The sequence below is a fragment of the Chionomys nivalis genome, chromosome 15 (assembly GCF_950005125.1).
Source record: "Chionomys nivalis chromosome 15, mChiNiv1.1, whole genome shotgun sequence".
NCBI lineage: Eukaryota > Metazoa > Chordata > Mammalia > Rodentia > Cricetidae > Chionomys > Chionomys nivalis.
Genome location: NC_080100.1, coordinates 38,127,813 through 38,148,873, shown reverse-complemented (window position 1 = coordinate 38,148,873; position 21,061 = coordinate 38,127,813). Strand labels below are relative to the sequence as shown.

General features: G+C 41.0%; 2 protein-coding genes across 5 annotated transcripts in view; one reads left to right on the top strand and one right to left on the bottom strand.

Moving 5' to 3' along the window:
* Nucleotides 1–17,118, bottom strand: part of Ndufaf2 (NADH:ubiquinone oxidoreductase complex assembly factor 2) — a 114,848-nt gene extending 97,730 nt beyond the window's left edge. The window contains exon 1 of the mRNA XM_057789825.1: nucleotides 16,939–17,118. Coding sequence (XP_057645808.1) covers nucleotides 16,939–17,065 — 127 coding nt within the window. The 5' untranslated portion in view covers nucleotides 17,066–17,118. The remainder of the gene's footprint in view (nucleotides 1–16,938) is intronic.
* A 130-nt stretch (nucleotides 17,119–17,248) lies between these two features.
* Ercc8 (ERCC excision repair 8, CSA ubiquitin ligase complex subunit) overlaps nucleotides 17,249–21,061 on the top strand; it is a 38,270-nt gene continuing 34,457 nt past the window's right edge. The window contains exons 1-2 of one of the 4 annotated variants that reach the window (XM_057790167.1): nucleotides 17,249–17,368; nucleotides 20,517–20,612. In XM_057790167.1, coding sequence (XP_057646150.1) covers nucleotides 17,292–17,368; nucleotides 20,517–20,612 — 173 coding nt within the window. In that variant the 5' untranslated portion in view covers nucleotides 17,249–17,291. Of the gene's footprint in view, nucleotides 17,369–17,583; nucleotides 17,709–20,516; nucleotides 20,613–21,061 lie in introns of those variants that run through there. The other 3 variants (XM_057790171.1, XM_057790169.1, XM_057790170.1) reach the window with 3 other exon arrangements.

Below are 21,061 nucleotides of genomic sequence, written 5' to 3'. Positions count from 1 at the left end.
CACAAAGGGAAAAATGTCTCTAATATAAGACATCGCAGTGGTAACAGAGCTGACTTCCTTTTATTTATTAAATCATTCATCACAATGTAATAAGCTTTAATATCTAAAGAGATAGAATATTTATCACACATAGCTTCCAACCAAACTATATTTAATAAGGATTCACTACCTTGAGACCAATAGTCTGTCTCCCAGACTGTCAGAATGGCACAGGTGAGAAAAATATGTTCAGTGCAATGCCACCAGATATTAATGGAAAGCAGACAGCACATGGGCACAATTACAAGTCTGGAATGCTGATTCACAAGCTTCACAATGGTATTTATAAGTAGTATTTAGTTTAGAAATAAAAGTTGCATGGGGAACTGCTGCGAACCCTTCTTTGCACCCTTGCAATCATTTTTAAACGCAGGCAATTGTGGAGTAGGGAAGAGCTCATTAAATACACAGGAAGACAAATACAACGTAAAAGCAAAAGTAAAAAGAAGGTGGGCCCATCTGGACTTATTAGAGAAAGAAAAGCCTTGAGGGGAATAGCTGGGGATATGGGATAGGAGAAATAGTTAGAAAGTAATTGGGGATGGGGAGCAGTGTTGGCTTCTTCCCCTGGGGTATTTCTGCCAAGGAAGGAGGATAAGAATAGAACCTTGAGAATAGTATCGTGTGGTGGCTGGATGCCCAAAGAGAGGCTGTCGTCAGAAAAAGGCCATAGTGTGATGCGGTAATGATTCACAGAATGAGAAAGAAGGTGGACCAGAAGTCATACTTTGTCCCTCCGCCTCATTCCAAAGCTGTGCTGTTCCTATCCCTCACGCTCAACTTGTAGCACCTCTCTTACCAGCTGCAGCTAGTCTGCTGTTAACATGCCTGGGCCTCTCGCTGATCTATGACCTACCGCACACTCATGTGCAAACTTCTGTGTATGCTAGATGCTCCCTCTCCAGCAGTCACTGGTCACGGGATGTCAGACGAAGCTGATGGATGACCCATCAAAGAGCTGAGTGAGAAGTTGCAATTGACCCAGCGAGGATGTATACACAGTTCCCAGTTCCTCCATTCTGCAGGCTGATGGCAGGTCAAAAGGGTCAACTCCAAAAGGAAGCACTGTTTCCATTTCAGTAAGTTTGACTTTTCTAACTAAATTTATTTTTACGAATGTTTATTTATTTATTGTGTATGAGCACAAACACACACACATTCTCTTGTGTTATGCCATGGCATGTATGTAGAGGCCAGAGGGGCATCAAGCTAGTAGAAAGTGTCCTTCCCAGTTAAGCCATCTTGCTGACTGCAAATTTCTCTCTCTCTCTCTCTCTCTCTCTCTCTCTCTCTCTCTCTCTCTCTCTTTCTCTCTCTCTCTGTCTGTCTCTCTTTTGTATTATCATTAGAGAAACATGCCTAAGATTATATCTGTATGACTTCCTATCAACATTTATTAACATTAAACACAAAATAAGATAACTTATGAGTAAAGCATTAAGCACACCACTTAGTGCTGAATGTATTAGTACTCGAGAGGCAGATGAGACAGTCAAGAGGCTGAGCTTCCCTCCATCAACATAGCATCTCAATGTGACAGCAAAATGTCTCAGTGCCATTAGTAGAACCATGTAGTGCACAGTTATCATTAAATCCACACATGCCCACTGAAAGGGATGTTCACTTCACTCGCTCAGATTTGTGAGGGTTTGCAGATTTTTCATGCTAACAAATAATAGAAGCACTGATTCTCCACTGAGTTTTATTATACTCCTTAGCAAGCAATTATAACTATATTTCAATTTTTCCTTTATGCTGTCCTCTAACATTTTTATTTAGTCTGCCAAAATTCATTATGTGAATTCCAGACCAAAAAAGAAAATTTTTCTAGAATTGTAAACATTATCAAATTTTCTATTATAAAATCAAAAGCTTATAATAAAGCAAAATATATTATTAAGATATTAATGTTTTATTTTTATTTTAATTTTCTATGTGTACAGGTGTTTTGATTGAATATGTGTCTATGCTCTAGACGTGTGTCTGGTGCCAGCAAAGGCCAGAAGGGGGGATCAGACCCCCTGGAAGTGGAGTTCTAGCTCATTGTGGCCCACTATAGAGGTGCTGGGAATCAAGCCCAGATCCTCTGGAAAAACACCAAGTGTTCTTTTTTTTTTCCAGTTAATTTATTTTTTTGTTTAGAAATTTTTTTACATACCAACTCCACTTCCCCCTCATTCCCCTTCTCTCCCGCCCCATCTACTCCTCAGAGAGGGTAAGGTCTCCCTTGGGGAGTCAACAATGTCTAGCACATTAAGTTGAGGCAGGACCAAGCCCATCACCCCTGTATCAAAGCTGAGTAAGGTATTCCACCATAGGGAATGGGATCCAAAATGTCAGTTCATGCACCTGGTCCCACTAACAGACCCCCCCCCCGCCCCAAACAGATCAAGTCATATAACTTTCACCCACATTCAGAGGGCCTAGTTCAGGCCCATGAAGGTTTCCTAGCTGTCAGTCCAGAGTCCGTGAGTTCCCACTGTATCGGTCAGCTGTCTCCGTGGTTCTCCCCATCACGATCTTGATCCCCTCCCTTGCTCATATGATCCCTCCTCCTTCTCTTCAACTGAACTCCAGGAGCTCAGCCCGGTGTTTGGCTGTGGATCACTGCATCTGCTTCCATCAGTTACTGGATGTAGGTTCTATAATAACAACTGGGGTAGTCACTAATCTGATTGCAGGGGAAGGCCAGTTCAGGCACCCTCTCCACTATTGCTAGGATTCTTATCTGGGGTCAATCTTGTGGATTCCTGGGAATTTCCCTAGCACCAGGTTTCCCCCTAAGCCTATAACGGCTCTATCAAGATATTTCTCTCATTGCTCTCCCTCTTCGCCAATCTTCCACTCAGCAATCTCAATCCCTCCTGTTACCATTCCCCATCCCCTCCCATCCATCTTGTCTCCCAGTTTACCCAGAAGATGGCCCTCCATGTGTGTCCCTCTTAGGGTCCTCCTTTTTACCTAGCTTCTCCGGGGTTATAACAATCACTGCTCATTAATATCTCTTACTATCAATGGACTCAATTCACTTATAAAAAGACACAGGCTAACAGAATAGGTAAAAAAACAGAACCCCAGCCTTCTGCTGTATACTACAAACATATCTCAACCTTAAAAAATCAGCACACCAGTGTTCTTAACTGCTGAGCCATCTTTCCAGCCCCAGAATTTTTAATTTTTAAAGAACTTTAGCTAAATAGTTCCAGAAAAAAAATTCTACAGCATAGTTTTCCAAAACACACAGTACTTTAAAAATACTAATATGAACAGCATTATTCATCTGTGTTAATACAACTTAATTGTTCACCTTTTGCTGAGTGTGCCAGGCAGGATGGAAATTTAACATTTTTTTAGGCCTAATCAAGTTTCTAAACTTATCCCTTATACAAGTCTCACTAGAAAATAGTGTACATTCTTCAGAATACTTTTAATTCACTGCCAGTCCTATCTATCCCTGTCTTGATCTGGTTTAGATGGCCAAGCCACATTGCTAGAACTTGCCCTCATATAGCATTTTGCTTATTTTTATGTGCATTTAAGTATGTCTGTGTGTGGGTTTGTGTATTAAGTGCAGTGTCCTTGGAGGGTAGAAAGGGATACTGAATCCCTTGCAGCTGGAATTACAGGTTGATTTGTTACTTTTAACTGAGATAAAATCCACATAACATAGATTTTACTATTTTAAAGTGGAAAAAGCAGTGGTAAAAAGTGCACTCGCAATACATTCACTCCCTTACCCAGTTCCAAAGTAGTTCCATCATCCCAAAAGGAAAACAAATCCCTAAGTTGTAAGCTGCCACTTGTGCATCACAGTTCCCTGCAGTCCCAGCGGTTCTTCTGCCCAAGTGTATCTATCCCTCTGGTAAGGCAGATAAATGAAATCGCACAGTATCAGTCTTTGTTTGGCTTCTTTCACTTTGCACAAGACACTCACTGGTCCATCCTCACTGCAGCAGGCATGAATTAGGAGTATCACATTTTGTTTATCCTTCTTCTGTCGATGGACACTTGGGACGCTTCTCCATTTTGACTTCTGTGAACATTGTTTTAAGGCATTTGCCTGAGTATACTTTCTTTTTGGACACACATCCAGTAGTGGAATTGATGATCTGGGTGGGGATTTAACGCTAAACACTGAGGGGCCACTAAACATTTCCCCAGCAGTACACCATCATCAACTCTCACCAGGATAGTAGAGAGTTCCGATTTCCTACCCTCGCCATCGTTTTCTTTTTTTTCAGACCAGAACTTGAACCTAGAGCCTGGCATATACTAGACAAGCATTCTACAACTCAGCCACAGCCCCATCACCTAGCCCTTTTGTCTTATTTTATTATTATTATTATTATTAATCATCTTCATTATCATTAATAAATGACTATTTGGTTCAAGGCAAGGTCTCCCTAAGTAACTCAGGCTTGCCTTGAGGTTACTTTGAAGCAAATTCACTGGCAGGCCTAAAACTGTAACCTCCTGCTTGGTCTCCCAAGTAGCCAGGATTATAAAAGGCCAATGCTACCAGGCCTAACTCACGTTTTGTCCTCTTTGAAATCAGAGAGGTGATAAAGTTCTTGATTTCTACTTTTTCAAAGAAGGAAGATGGCCATATTTCTATGAGCTCGTTAGCCATTGTGTATCATCTTTACAGGAAGGTCTAATGGTCTCCATTGCCTTTTTGTCCCCATTCTTTCCATCACCGAGTTAACCCAGTTCTAACTTTAGATGCTAGATACACTATAGGAGTACAGGTATTTTCTCCCTCCTGTAAGTTGTCTATTAACTTTCCGGACAATGTCTTCGATGAATACAGGTCTAATGTTGATGAAATCTAATTTCCTGTCATTTGTGCTTTAGGAAGCCTGTCTAATTATTATTATACATCGACTCTAAGGTTAAGGAGGTTTACCCACAGGCACTACTTTTAGATGTTTTATAAGCTTAACTCCTACGTCAACAGTTATCCATTTTGCATATGGTGTCTCAGTACCACTTGTCGAAGTCTATTCTTTCCCACTCAACAGTACTGGCATCCTTTAGTAAGATTTATCTACTTAAACTGTGTAAGTGCTCCAATGCTTAAGGGTCTAAATCTGAAATACTGCGAGATCAAAGACTTCCCATCAGCTTATTACAGTCACACCTGGAACCTGAGCTACACCATCACAGGGATGATACTCTGAGCTGACACTGGTTTCAGCACCCTCTTCCTGGAGCTGACATGAAGGGAAAGGAAGTTCCTTAGGGTCTCACCAATCAGTTTCAGGCACTCCAGCAGAAGTTTCTATGGCCCTGTGACAGAATTACTAATCTCTTTCTCTTCAGGTTGCCATTGCTGGAAGGAGAAAGATAACAAAAGAAGGAAAGGCACAAGTTTCTATTTTCAGGAAATCTATACCACTTTAAACAACAGTCAATAAACTTAGAGCAAAGGACCAAGAAGCAGCTCACCACATAAGCATGGCACCCGTAGCTATCACGAGCACACTCATACCACTCACGCTCAGTCCGTGTGAAACACGCTCTTATATTTAGGTCTCTGTTATAAAGGCTTTATTAAAAGTTGTGTGAGTATGTACTCCCATGCCCTTATGTTCTCCAGCTTATGAACTGAGGAACTAGTACATAGCAAAGGGCTAATGTAGTGACGGGAGAAAATCCAAACACTTTTTAAAATTGTAAATTACATTTATTCTATGTATGTGTCTGTACACACACACACACATCATAGCACGCTTGTAGAGGTTTGAGGACAATTTGTGGGAGTCTCCTCTCCTTTGACCCTGTGGGTTCTAGGTAATAAACCAAGGTCGTCAGGTTTAGCTGCAAGCACCTTTAGTCACTAAACCATCTAGCCAGTCCCAAAGATGTTTTTGAAGCTTCCTGGAGACTAATTTTCAGATCATTTTAAGGAAGAAAAGGCATAGGAACAAATTATGTGTTCTTAATCTTTATAGCATACCAAAAAGTACAGAAAATTATTCTTTTCTCCTTTATTCTTATTAATCACCTAATAGCTAAAATCGTAGTTCAGGAAGTCCTGTTCTACCACGTTCCTAACTCCCCGCTGTTCTCAACACTGAACAGCATTGTGTGCTTAGTTACAACTCACAATAAGTGCACTGACCGGGGAGATCAGGCATTTGCAGCACTGCTTCTGACATTAACGTACATGTGGATTGTCCCTGAGGATGCTATTATGATAAAGACCATCTCAGTAGGCTGGAGTGTGGCCGAACATTCTACAAAGACATGCAGAGACAGAATGTATGAAATTCAGTCTCAAGGACAGACTACCAGGACTCCGCACCAAAAGGAAGTCAACTGTACAAGGTAAAATGCCAAGGAAATCCTTCAGGTTTACAAGGACACACCTCAAGGACTTGCATATCCTCAAAAGGACTGCTTTCCTCTGTATTCTGCTTCAAGAGAAGGCTGTGGAAACTCTGCCAGAAAGGTAATGAGGCAAGATAAGCCAAAGTCTATCTCCCAGGTCCATATCAGTGTTAATAAGCACTAACGAAATAGCTGCTGTATACTGGCATCACTGGGGTGCTGACAACAGAAAAGTATAAAAACTTCATTTCAGGAGCGTTTGAAAGGTTTAAAGAAATGAATGAATAGAAAGCCTATGCACATACCCAGAAAGGTTCTGACTTTAGATTAAGAGAAACTAAAGTAATCACATAAATGCTAATCAAAGTCCACCACATTAGATATTTGAATTAAAGTAAAATGCTGAGTGTGGTGTAAACCACCACTCATGAGAGAGGCAGGAAGATTACAAGTTTGAAACCAGCCCAGTCTGTATTAGGAGTGCCAGGCCAGCATGGGTTATGCAGTGAATTCCTATTTTAAGAAACCAAAAGGAAACAACAAGACAAGAATTACAGTAAATAGATACTATACTAAAAAATCCAATTTAATAAAATTAAAAAATTTATACTTCATGATGTCATCTTTTAAAAGATTTAATCTACTTAAAAACAATAATCATTTTTATTACTTAGAAGTAGATCTCACTACTCTCAGTTTCTGCTGTAAAATGTTCTGGACTTGACATGGCTATATCCTTTTAATTAATGGCATCGATTAGAATAATAAACACATAGGTGGTTAATGGTTGCTGGAGAGGGAGAGTGACTCTTGAGTGGATTAGCTGCCCTAGGTTAACATACATCTCTAAGAACTCCTCACTTGTGATCCTGTAAGGAACCCCAATTAAACTCGCTGGCTCATCAGGCTGGACTTGGAGAGGGCCCCATCTTTGTTCTGTCATTAGTACCCTATCTGAACTGAGCAGATGTTGTTCATGCCGCCCTAGGAAAAAGTTAAAGCCACAGTTCTGAAGAAAGTGATACACAGAAACTCGAGGTATGCTATGATATTAGATCCTGTCTTCAGAGTCCGTGTAGAACAAGCCAGCCTCCCACCACCTTCAGTCTTAACCCGCCACAGCTCAAATGACAGCTAGCAACACTTCCCAGCCACCATTTCTAACTGACTTCAACCATCTGCTCTTGCCCTTGCCAGTAGCGTGCAAATTTCTATGTCCAAATCAGACTTCTGAATTTCGGGCTAATTTATACAATGTACTGGATATCTCTATTTAGATGTCTAACCAAAATCTCAAGTGGAAAAGATTGAAGATGTGGTCTGTCTTCCTCAGTCTTGTTCCTCCCGCAACTGCTTAAACAAGAATCCTCAGGACGGTCCTTAAACTGCTTTTAGTATCTCACCTCAAAAAACAAAACCAAACCAGCAACCCCAGATAATGGGGTCATACAAACTGCGATCTCCCAACACAGTCTTCTCTAAAACACACACACACACACACACACACACACACACGCCTTTGTGAGCCTTTAAAAGGGACCACAGGGCCCTGGTGGTATACTCCACACCTTTCTGCCTTAAGGCATGATTCCTTGGTCTGATACATGCTCCCACCATGATTAACTTCAGGAGAGGGCCAAGCTGATGAAGTTGCCTGTCCAACCGAGGCCCTAAGCTCCACAACTACGAGCTGAAATAAACTTTTTACTTCACAAGCAGCCTGCACCATGTGTTTTGTTATAGTGTCACCAAGCTGACGAAGTGACCGGCACTCCTATGTTACACAATATTATTCAACCTGAATGTCCATCATCAACAGATACTGAATAAAGAAAATACAGTGTGTATACATCATGTACTATTGCTTAGCTGTTTAAAAGGGAATCACAAATTCTATCTGTGACATCACAAACAAGCTTAAAGGATATTATGTGGAAGTAGTTTGAATGAGAAATGTCCCCCAGAGGCTTTGAACACTTGGTCCCCAGTTGGTGGTGCTATTTGAGTAGGGCTTATGCAGGAAGTGGGAGCAGCCAAATGATAGATCTGGAGAACATCCTAGGGATTCTATTGCTGTGAAGAGAGACCACGACCACAGCAACTCTTGTAAGGGAAAACATTTCACTGGTGCTGGCTGGGTAGAGGTTTAGCCCACTATCATCACGGTGAGAAGCATGGCAGCATGCAGGCGGGCACGGGGCTGGAGAAGGAGCTGAGAGCGCTACATCTTGATCTGTAGGCAACAAAAAATGAACTGCCCCATCCTGGGCGTAGCTTGAGCATATATGAGACCTCAAAGCCTGCCCGTCCAACAAGGTCATACCTCGTAACAGTTCCACTCCTTACGACCAAGCATTCAAACACATAAGTCAAACCTATTCAAACAACCACAGAGAATGTGCTAAAAAAAAATGAGATAGGCAAAGAAAGACAAATACAATACAATCTCACAAATATGTGAAATACAAAATCAGTTAACTCGAAGACATAAAATAATGCTGCTTCTCAGGAGGTGGTGAGTTATGCTGGGAGCTGGGGTGGATAGGATGGAAGAACATGTTGACTACATGGACTGGTGGCTATGGCTGAAACCAAACCACGCACTACGAACCTGACATTTGCTATGGGGCTTGAGGTATTCTCACTAAAAAAGGAAAAATAGTAATTATGTGAGTCAATATACATGTTAGCACAGTCTACAATGCAAGCACTAAATTATGCTACATACTAGAAAGAGCTTCACAAAGTCTAAGAAAGTAATACAGAATTACAAGAACACTATCGATTTTTAATTAAGAACATAGTCAAGAGTGCAGGATGGGAATATGAAAAATAATTCAAACAATAATGAATATATTAAAGAGCATTATAAAAGTTTAGAAGAAATGATAATTCCCGCAAATTTTGAAAAGAAAAAAACCACTTCTTACTTTCATTAAGAGGCACACTTAAGAATGTCACATCGTGCTATCATAACCGTCAACATAATCCCGACCAGTACAGCTACATACAACTTTCTCAAAAGAAACCTAAGGAAAGCTGATAGTGAGAAAATACTTAATTCATTCTGAATTGTAGCAACCATCTTACAGCTGTAATTAGGGGCTATGTTTCTGAAGATTTACACTTTCTTTTCATGACAAACATCTCCATTTCTCACACCACCATCATAAAACTCCTTAGATACTTTTTGTTTTAGTTTTCTTGAGGCAGGTTTCCTCTGCGTAGCCCTGGCTGTCCTGGAACTCACTCTGTAGACCAGGCTGGCTTCAAACTCACAGAGATTCGCCTGCCTCTGTCTCTGAGTACTGGGATTAAAGGCGTGAGCCACCACCAACCCACCTTATACACATATTTCAAGGGTTATTGAATGCTATGTATATTCATGAGCAGCTTAAATTCATGCATTTAATAATTCTATTTACCCACTATACAAATGGCTTCTGGATCTTAAGGAACCCTAAGGTGGAACCAACATTGAAGAAGACAGAAAATACATTAAAGGGGGGGTGGTTTTCAGAGCAAAGCCCTAGAGAGACACAGATGCAACTAATGTATGTTTAATGCCTTGTGTCTTAATAAATGAGGCAATATAAATAATTCTATGTGAAGTATTCAGCTAAGTTGGAAAAATTAATCAGCATTTAGGGCAAAGGGTGCAGTTTGTTATTTACACCACAAGATGGAGCCAATTAGACAGCAAGATAAAAGCATGATTGAAATTATTCGAGCTATTTAAAAAAATCATTCAAGGTATTTTTTAAATGTATACATTCCACACACCATTTTGTAAAGATGGATTTTAAAAAAAATGTTAAAATAGAAAAAACCTAAATAATGAAGCCTGCCACGTAATTCTGAAGCTATTTACACCAGCCCTCACTCAACTGTGACATCTAATAAGCATCGCAGTTGGTAACTGGGAAGGTAGTTTGGCCTTGAGCAGCAGCTGAGATGACTTGTTGGCCTGAGCAGCTCTCTGAGAGTCAGACAAGGAAACCAATCAATCTGTTTTAGAATACTGGAGAAACTGGGCCCTGGGTAAACACGATACAATTGAGTGGCTTTAACGAAGCAACATTCTTGTTTTTCTTAAGTCCTGTAATTTTCCCACAAAGGCAGTGTCTCCTGACAAATGTAAGAAGTCAGTCTGCACACAGCATTTACTAGATACGATGATCAGTACTGATACTGATCACACTGTCCTAACATAAAGCAGCTATGAAACCCTCGGAGACAGAGAGCTAGCAACTCATTTCCAGGAAATACTTTTGGCCTCATTTAAAAATAGATATAACACAGTTTGTCAATCACCCATAATTAGTCTCCATTTCAGCTCTAAGATCCCACACTCCCCTGGCAGGAAAATCAAGATTAGGATTCAGTTGCTGAATCTCATTTGAAAGCCAGAGGGCAAACAGTGGGTCTTTCCCTCTTTGCCAAAATACCATTAGTATTTAAGTGTGTGAACTTCATACACAACTGAGGGGATCCAGGAAACATTTTTTTTTTTTAAAAAAAAGGAAGAAATCCTGGAGGAAAACTACTGATAGCAAATGATATGATATTACTGCCATGTTACCCATTGTCCTCTGTCTATCTTGTGTATTTCTCTTTCCTCCCATGTTCATTATGTTTTGCTGCTGTTGAGGTAAATAAACACTCTGATCCCACCTGGGTGTGTGAGGGAGGCGATCATTCCTTCAAATCAGTTTAAAGAAAAAAAGTAAAGAAACTGTCAACCTTGATTTTTGGAACAATGCTGCCATCTGCTGGAAAAACGGAAATATTTTCATTCGTCCCAAACGCTGAAGAGTTAAGCACGCCATTCCAGGGAACCTTATTTTTTTTTAATTAATTAATTAATTAATTAATTTATTAAAGATTTCTGCCTCCTCCCCGCCACCACCTCCCATTTCCCTCCCCCTTCCCCAATCAAGTCCCCCTCCATCGTCAGCCCGAAGAGCAATCAGGGTTCCTCCAGGGAACCTTATTACCACCTTCCAAATATTTACGAAAAAAAGAAGCTAGACGTTCAGTTCTGAGTGTTTACCTTTCCATATTCTTTGTAACTGTTCCCAATAATGGTGAGCCATTAGATAATGAATGTGAATAGGCTGAGATCTTCCAGTCAATGCACCTTTACTAGAAACACAACAGTGGATGCACAGGCTTTGAATAGTTAGATGATGATTCTAAAGGGAAACTGTAAAGCTAAGCATCCCTCAGAAGTCTGATGATGTAATAAACTCCATTTAGCGGGTCTGAAGGGCAGGTCCCGACCTGGCCCATACAAGAGGGTGACTGCACCATGTACAGCCACTCTTATTTCTGGTAAGCATATTTATTACTCCAAGGCTAACCTGACTCATTTATTTTATTGTATCTTAATTACCTATTCTAATATTCTTTGAAATACTTCATCCATTTATGTGGTTTGTTTTGTTTTGACTTTTAGAATTCTGGACAAAAGGTAATTCATGTAATACTGCCTTTGCAGTACCCACCAACTAGGTAATACTCTCATTTAAACATGGGGTCATCGTTTCATTTCCCCATATTTAGCTGAGTTTCCTGTGTCTGGGTATAAAGATATTAAATATTCAACATTCAATGAAAGAATGGTAACTACAGTTAATTTAAATTCACGAAAATGACAGAGAAAAGACTGGAGGTTATGAGACAGTGAGAACGAAAATGGAAGAAAATGTATTCCTAACTTGTGTTACAATACAACCATGTAAAATTCAAATGCATAAAACCATTGATTCATGTTTACCTCATTATCTCCCCAAATCCTGCTCAACTTATATATAAAAGAGGCTCAGAGCTATACTATAAAATGGATCAATGTCCCATAAATAGGTCTAAAACCTTCACTGAGATCAGTGTCCTCAACAGCCACCCTGGTACAGTCTCCTATAACTAGCTCTAGAGGATCCTATGCCCTCTTCTGGCCTCTGTGGGCACCCATATACTACTGACATACAAACACACGTGGGGGGGGGGGCAGAAATAGCTATAAAGAGAAATGAAAATATGGCTGGAGAGATGGCTCAGCACTGGCTGCACTTCCATAGGATTGAGGTTCAGTTCCCAGCATCTGCATGGCAAGTTCATAACTTCAGCTCCAGAGGACCTGACACCCTCATTAGCCTCCTAGGCAAAGCAGGCACAGACATACAAACAGGCAAAACACCCAAACAGCAAAACACATATAATAGAAATAAATAAAATCTTTAAAAAAACCCATAACTTTAAAATAAATACATAAAATAAAGTCTACTAATCTTAAAAAGTCAATAAACATATTCTAACATATAATCAACAGAAAAAAGACAAGGAAGAGAACCATTATGTCTCACACACACAAAAAGGAAATAATGTAAATGTATATTAAGTGAAAAGCCAATCTAAGAGGGTTATATACGTAATTACAACTCTATGGCATCTTAGAAAAAAATGAAACTACAAAGACAGTAAAAACTAAGTGATCACTACAGATTAAGTGGGATGGAGAAAACGGGGAACACACCAATGCAAGACACCGGTAGTGTAAAGAGACTGTTAGTAGCTTCCAAACAGCTTTTCTGTAAGCCTAAAACAGATTTAAAAATAAGGCCATGGGTCAGTCAGATGGTTCCAAAAGCAAAGGTGCTTGCTTCCAAGCCTGACGACCTGAGTGTGAACCCCAAAACCCATATAGTGGAGGGAGAGAACAGACAATCCCAAACTGTCTTGTGACATCCACAAGTTCACTGTGGCACAGGCATGACACACACACACACACACACACACAATAAGTAAATAAACAAGTAATTATTAATTAAGTCAATCGAAGTTTCAGCTTTTGCAATTTTAGCTTAGTTCTCTGAACTATCAGAGAAGAGCAAGGAACTATTAAGCTTACAAAGGGAACCTTTAAAACTGGGTTAGAAAAAATGGTTCCATGGTTAAAGTGCTTGCTGTTTTAGTGTGAGGACCCGAGTTCAATTCCCCAGCACCCATGTAAAAAGCCAGCTCCGCAGCATATTCCTGAAATCTCAGTGCTGAGGAGGTGGAGACAGGAGGATTCCTAGGATGTGCTGGCCGGCCAATCCAGCTGTAGCAGAGCGCTCTGGGAAGGCAGTGACTGAAGACGCTGACATTGATCTCTGGTTTCCATACACAGGCATGTGCACAGGAACATACACACAGACACACACGCCCTCATGCAAACAAAGAAGGTAAATAAAAATCCCATCACTGGGACAGCAGAGGCAGGTGGACCTCTTTGAGATCATGGTCAGGCTGCTTTACACAATGAGCTCCAGACCAGTCAAAACTACATAGGAAGGCTGCTTCAAAGAAGAAAAGTACCCTTCATAATATCAAACACAATAAATTTCTAAACAAATAAAACAAAATATATGAACACTCCTTATGCTGAAAACCCTAAGTGATAAATCAAAGAACCAAGTCCAAATTCAACTCAAGTAGACTGTGACATTAAATCTAACTCTCTTAAAGAGACATTATTTAATTTATTTCTTGAGTTCCAAAAATGTCTCCTGATGCCAGGTAAGTATTTTTTTTTGTTTACATTTTACAGAGAAAGTTGGAGCTACTGAGCTTGTATGGAGATTAATAAGTGTTATAAAAGGCTAAAAATCAGTCATGCCTCTAGAGAAATGAAAACAAACGTTCATGCAAAATCCACATGCGAATGTTTATGGCAATTCTATCCCTAAGCCCCCTAAGTTGGAAGCAGCCCAAATGGTCATCAATGGATCAATGTACAAACTACAGTGTATCCTTGGCATGGAGTACTAGTCAGCAATTTTATACACACACAGACACACACACACACACACACGTATACACCAACCACTGAAACATACAATGACTCTCAAAGGCATTATTAGGCAGAATAGAAGGTGCCATTTTCAAAAAGTTACATATGTTATGACTGTCTCTGAATAATATTCTCATAAAGACAAAATGATGATTGATACAATAATCAGCTGCCAAAGTTAGGAACTGAGAGAATAACTACTAAGGGTAGCATGTGGGAGATGCTGAAGGCAGTACCTGTTCCGTGTCCTGACTCATGGTTAGATCAATCTCTGACATGTCAAAATGTGAGATGTGGACCAATTTATAGCATTTGAATTTGGAAAGAAAGCTTGTACTGTGTGAGTTCTGTGTGCATTGCACACACCTGAGTGTGCCAGTGTACATGCCTGTGCACACACACATGGAAGGCAGAGCTGGACGGCAGATGTTTCCCTTACATTCTCTACTTTATTACCTTGAGACACAGTCTCTGAGTTGGAAACTTGCCTCCTGGCTAGTCTGCCTGACCATCCACCAACCATCTGTTAGAGCTGCCTGCCTGTTCCTGAAATGCTAGGGTTGCCAGATATACACAGTCATGCCTGGCTCACACGCGGCCATGCCTAGCTATTTATGCAGCTGCTGGGGATTGAAACTCAGACCCTCCTGTTTGCTGAACGAGTATCATAAACAGTGGGCCATTTCCTTAGTCCTTGGAAACAAAAAACAAAACAAAATCATTTATTCATAGTAAAAGGAGTGTACAGAAAAACAGATTTCAGGAGGAACCAACTAATTAACTGAAAAAGAAACAAGGGAACCCTCTAGTCTGGCTGCTGGTGATACACAATGATATCAGTACTTTTGTTTGTTTGTTTTTGTTCTTCGAGAAAGGGTTTCTCTGTGTGTCCCTGGCTGTCCTAGAACTCACTCTGTTGACCAGGCTGGCCTCAAACTGGGATTAAAGGTGTGTGCCACCACACCCAGCTTGATAGGGTCACTTTGTCTGTTTCCTTCCTCCCTTCCTTCCTTTTCTTTTTTCTTTTGAGACAATGTTTCTCTGTGTAGCTCTGGCTGTCCTGGAACTCACTCTGTCGATCAGGCTGGCCTCTAACTCTCAGAGATCCACCTGCCTCTGCCTCCCAAGTACTGGGATTAAAGGTGTGCACCACCATGGTCATTTTATTTCTTACAAAATGAAGCATACATCCATCTACTGGCTGGTAAAGCCATTCTCCTTGCAGACCCTTTAAAAGAGAGCTGAACTTTATCTATATAAAGCCTTAACTAGACGGATGTTAATGATTAATTTGTGGCAGCCTTAAACTGGTAATAATCTAAAGATTTGTGAACTGGTGAATGAATAAGCAAACTACATTACATTCCATACATTGGAACATTAGCATAGAGCTAACATTTTGGTACACAGGAGGGTGAATTTCAAAATTATCATAATTGAAGAATTCAGAAAGAAATCTGAAGAGTTACTATATGTTTTCGCAGAACAATCAGTCCATCATGTCAGAAATCAGATCCGTGGTTGTCTGGGTATAGGAAGCAAGGAGACCATATTTAAATGCTCAGTAGGTTAAAAAAAAAAGTCCACGGTAGTGAGTTATAGAAAAGGGCTGAGCAGGGTCAGGAGAGAGATGGCTCAGAGGTTAAGAGTGATTGCTGCACTAACAGAAGACAAAGGTTCAAATCCCATCTCCCATCTTTAACTCCAGTTCCAGGAAATGCCCTCTTCTGACCTCTATGGCATATATACATAAATGCAAGCAGCACAACATAAAAATTTAAAATCTTTTTTAAAAGTTAAGTAAAAACAATTTTACATAAACAATTGGCATAGTTAATAAGTGTGAGAAGTAAAGGAAAACAGTGTTAAATGGGTCTTCAGGTGTCCCAAGTAGTGACACTATTACTGTCTCTTTAACGTAAGATCACTGAGACAAGGCGAGAATAAATGACTTGTCCCTCAGCTACTTCGGTCAGAGCTGAGGTTCTATCCCAACTTCTTTCCTCTTCCACGTCTGAGACTCTATACTGGAGCAATAGAGAAAAGCAGAAGACGCTGTGAAAGCCGCTATGCGGCATGGTGTCAAACAACAACAGCAAAAAGGAACACCTCTTTTGTTTGTTTTGTTTTTCGAAATGGGATTTCTCTGGCTATTCTAGAACTGGCTCTGTAGCCCAGGCTGGCCTCGAACTCTGAGATTCCTTGCCTCAGTCTCCCAAATGCTGGGATTAAGGGTGTGTGGCACCGCCGCCTGGCTAAAATGAAGCCCTCTTAGCTCCCCAAACAACACGCTCCACTTCTTGAAAACATCTTTAGAGTTACTTTTCTGAAATCGACCTGCACAGGGTCTTGGGACGCAGACTCCCTGGAAAAGAAACGGGAACTGCTAATTAGAAAAGATCTGTGTGTGTGGATACTTCATAGTTACAAGATAAGGATGGTGACAAGGGCAAGCGCCCCAGCCACAGCGCCACAGGAAAACGTAAATTCTGAGGACAGCCAGGAGCAGAAGACCAGGCTGGCTGGGTACTGATGCAAAAGCTTTGCCCGATGCTTTTCAAGCACCTCTGGCAAATCTTAGAGGACTCGGTCCAGGCTTCGTCACCCAAGGCAACGACCTAGCCCTCGGACGCAGGGAGAGGGGGCCGGGACACCCGAGGCCCGGCCCCGGATAGCGGCGACAGGCACCGGCCCGGGAGGCGCACCGACCCGCAGCCGCTCCTCGCTCTCACCTCTCCAGTTCTTGTACTGGGCGATGTAGTAGTATTTGTTCCCCAGATGGTCCGTGCCTACGTGCTCCCTCACCTCCTTCGACAGAGAGCTCCACAAGGAGCGCAGCACAGACCGCCACCAGCCCATGCCGCCGCGCGCAGCTCAGGGTCCCGGGACTCGCGCCGGCCGGGAGGGCCCGCCTACACGAGGCCCCGCCCACCGCTCAGGTTCGCGTTCTCGCGCCTCCAAGTAACGCCGTTCCCCGTTGGTTACGTCACATCGCGTATGAGCCAATGGGAGACCGTGTTGTTACACCTCGGGCCAAGTTGTGTCATGGCGGCACCCGGGCCTCGAGCCGTTGAGCGGAACCGAGATGTTGAGTTTTCTGTCCGCTCGACAGTTGGGTTTGGAGGACCCTCTTCGTTTGCGGAGAGCGCAGTCCACACGGAGGTAGGGGACGCCTTGTCTTTTCCTCTAACGTGCGGAGTGAAACTCCCGAGCAGGGACTTAGGATGGCAGGACCTTTGGTCCGAAGATGAAGAAGTCGGCCGGTGCCAGAGAGGAAGACCCGCGTGTGCACGTAGAGCGAAGTCTGAAGGTGGAACGCCGGTCACAATTACCGTAGCTTGCCGTCTGCTTGAAGAATGAAGTTGGAAGTGGGAGTGGGTCGAGTTAGGGAACTGTCGCTTCCTGGAGAGCTGATGGGTGTTCATTCAGGGAGTGAGGTTGAAATGAATAGAGCTGGGAATTATCGAAGAAATTGATCGGATGTGTGGCGTTTGAGGCTCAGGTATATGCCTTGTGGGTCGAATGCTGGTGGCGTACTCCAGATTTTCCAAAGGGGAAGCTGTACCTGTAATTTTGCACTATTTTGAAATACCCCATAGGATCCCTGAACATGACAACTGACTTTTCACCAAAGCACACTGCAGCGGAAGGTAGGAGGCAGCCTCTTCACCTAATCTCGGGACTTCTCGCTCATCATTTTTGTCATATTCTAGTCAGTCTGTGAGTCACAGATCTGACTCGCTCAAGGTGAGCGAATTACCAAAGCTCACCAATACTAAGAATTAGAGACCACTGAAAGACGATTCCAGGCTTCCTGGATCATTGAGAAACAAACAAAACCAACAAATTGTCTGCTTTCAACAAATATGCTTTATATACTGAAATATAATTATATTGCGTTCATTTTTACATTTTAGTGTTCTATATTTAGAATAATATCTTCCAAAATGTATTTAAATTGTTTTAACTAAATGAGTTAACAGGCAACCTTTTTATAGCCTCATTTTGCTGAGTTCTAAACATGATCGGAGCTGTTTGTATCTGCTCCTGGTGTTCTCTCTCTCATCAGTCCGTGGGGAAATGACTCCTTTCTAACTCACTTCTGCATTCTTGGACACATAGCCAGAAGTTTTCATTTCAGAGACAACAAGAACCTAACATTAGGATTGCCCATCTTTCTGATTATGTGACTTGTTACACCAACTAGTTCTGGGGTTTCTTCATTATATTCAGCAAAGGAAACATTGGGAAATGAATGATCGTGTTTACTTCACCTTTAATTTCAGCTAAATAAGACTTTTTTAAAAACAGCATTACACTTTTTCTCCTTGTAGGTAATAGTTAGTCTTATAATAATTTAAGTAAGTAAGCCACAGAGGATCTGCAAATGTGGGATTCAAGTCTTAATGTCCAAATATCCTTGGTCTAAGGAAGCCCTAAGGTCTTTGTCAACATTGTGACCTAAATTTCTTGTTTCATTAGAAAATAAGAGTTCAGAACAAGAGGTCCCACTGTGTTAATCTACCTGACAGCAGATTTCATTTTTCTGTGAAGTGTTATTTCCAAAGCACAATTTTGTGTTTCTGCCTGCAAACTTGTATCTTAGCAACACCAAACACTTTTTTCCCGACCAGTTGTCTTCTGTGTTTATAATAAAATGGTACTAGCTGTGCTTGGATTGAGACCATTGATGGGATGTGAGACTTTTCTGCTTTATGTTCAACCCTGGAGGAGCCAAGTCTGAGACCTCAAAGCCCACCCCCACAGTGACACACCTCCTACAACAATGCATCTAATAGTGCCACTTCCTATAGGTCAAGCATTCAAACATGAGTCTATGGGGGCCATACCTTTTCAAGCCACCATAACATCCGATGGCTCCACAGATTGTCATCCAAGTCATCTTTTTTTCTTTATAGATAGATTGATATCTATCTATATGAGTTGGTTGCTTTAAAGTTGTCTTTAGTTGTCAGCAATTTGGCTGTGGTGTATCTAGATGTAGCTTTCTCTGGGTTTACTCTACATGCATCTGTTTTACTTCTCAAGTTCGTAGGTTCACAGCGAGTTTCTAGTCACTTTTCCTTCCGGCTGTGCTGCCTGCCCTGTGTTCTTTCTCCTGTCCTTCTGGAGTCTGGTTAGATTAACCTTAGTCCTCTTTTACTTGTTCCTTTGGTCCCTAAAGTTCTATTATGTCCTCTCCCCAAATCTTTCCCTATATGTTGTTAGCTTGTGCCAGTTTCCATCTGCTACTGAATCCGTTGAGTGAGTGTGGACCTGTTTATAATCTCTCGCACAAGCATTTTCTACGACTGCCTTGAGGTGTGGCTCCAAAGCCATGCTGTCTCAGCTGTAGCTCCTCTTGATTGAAGCCTTTCCCCATGGAAGTTGTAATTCCCATGGTTCTTCATATGCAGAATAAATAATTTTGAATTGCATCCTGAATATTTTGAACACTTGCAGGGTATGGCGTTCTTTATGAAGAATGTTGATATTTTTGTTTCAGTAGTAACTTCGATATAGGCTATGGTTCCTACCTCTCTGTAGGCTGTGCTTCAAAACCACTAGGTCTTCCCCAGTGCATGACTCTCACTGGCCAGACAGTGACCTAAGTGACATGTGGTTGAGTCTGGAAATTCTTTTGCGGGGTATTCAGGATTGGATCCATGCATGTTGCATTCAAGGATGAGTCCTGGAGTTTGTGAACTGTTTTATGGACTCTCCTTCTGATCTCCATCTTTGCTGTGATTGCCCACTTTTCTGGAACTCCCATCTTGGTCCTTCAGACAGCAAATTTGGCCTCTGGTTATTGTCATACCACACATTTTATGTTTGGGCCCAAGGCAGAATTCAGAATAATAAAGACAGGTTAAAAACAATCAAGACACTAATGAGAAAAAGAAAATAATTTACTTAGTTTAAACTGCTGCATGAAGAAGTATAATTTGCATGTCTATGCTCTTAGAGAAATGAGAATCTTTTAAATTGTGTAATTCAAACATTTATCCACTGGGTGTCCTCAGTAAAGTTTATTAGAATCTTTTTCTTGAAAATTTATCCCTAGATACCTTTTTAAGGACTAAACTCTTCAAATGAAATTTAAGGTAATGTTTCTGGTGAAATATTTGCATATAGTTGTTGGGAACTTGTTTTAGAGGTTTACATTTACAAATCTGAACACCTTTAAATATGGTAAGAGACTAAATAAAGATTTGTGGTAATCCATGTAATCTTGGGAAAATAAGGAATTTTCTTATGTTAAAGTTTTTCTTATTGCTAAGTTTTTTCTTTTTCTCTTTAATTTTTGAAGGGTCCTGGGACTGGAGTTAAACAAAGACAGAGATGTTGAAAGAATCCATTGCAGTGGAGTTAACACTCTTGACATTGAGCCTGTTGAAGGAAGATAGTAAGTTGTGTCTTCACTTTTCTATCTAAATGAAATGCAGTAAAATCTTGTCTTTTTAGATTGGTTAGTAGGAATCAGTTATAATATGTTAAAAATTTTTAAATTGTTGCATTTGTTGAACTGGCATTTATTCATTTGAAATAAAAACAAAATCAAATATGCAAAACATTGCCAGCTCGATCAATACTCCAAACTGCTGTGGCATAGATATATTCATGTTAAATCAATAAACCCAGGAATTTATGTTATGCAGGAGGTTTCTAAGTGCTGAGATGTGTCTTGGGTGCTCTTTTAAATATAGTTGTTAACTGTCAAGAAATCTGATGGGAACTAAAATATAAAAAGCAGAAATGTGTTTGGCAAATTAAGTTTGAAGCATCAATTTTGCTGAGTTTCTTACCATCTCTGTGACCTGCTGCAATTATTTAACCTTCCAAATTTCCAGTTGC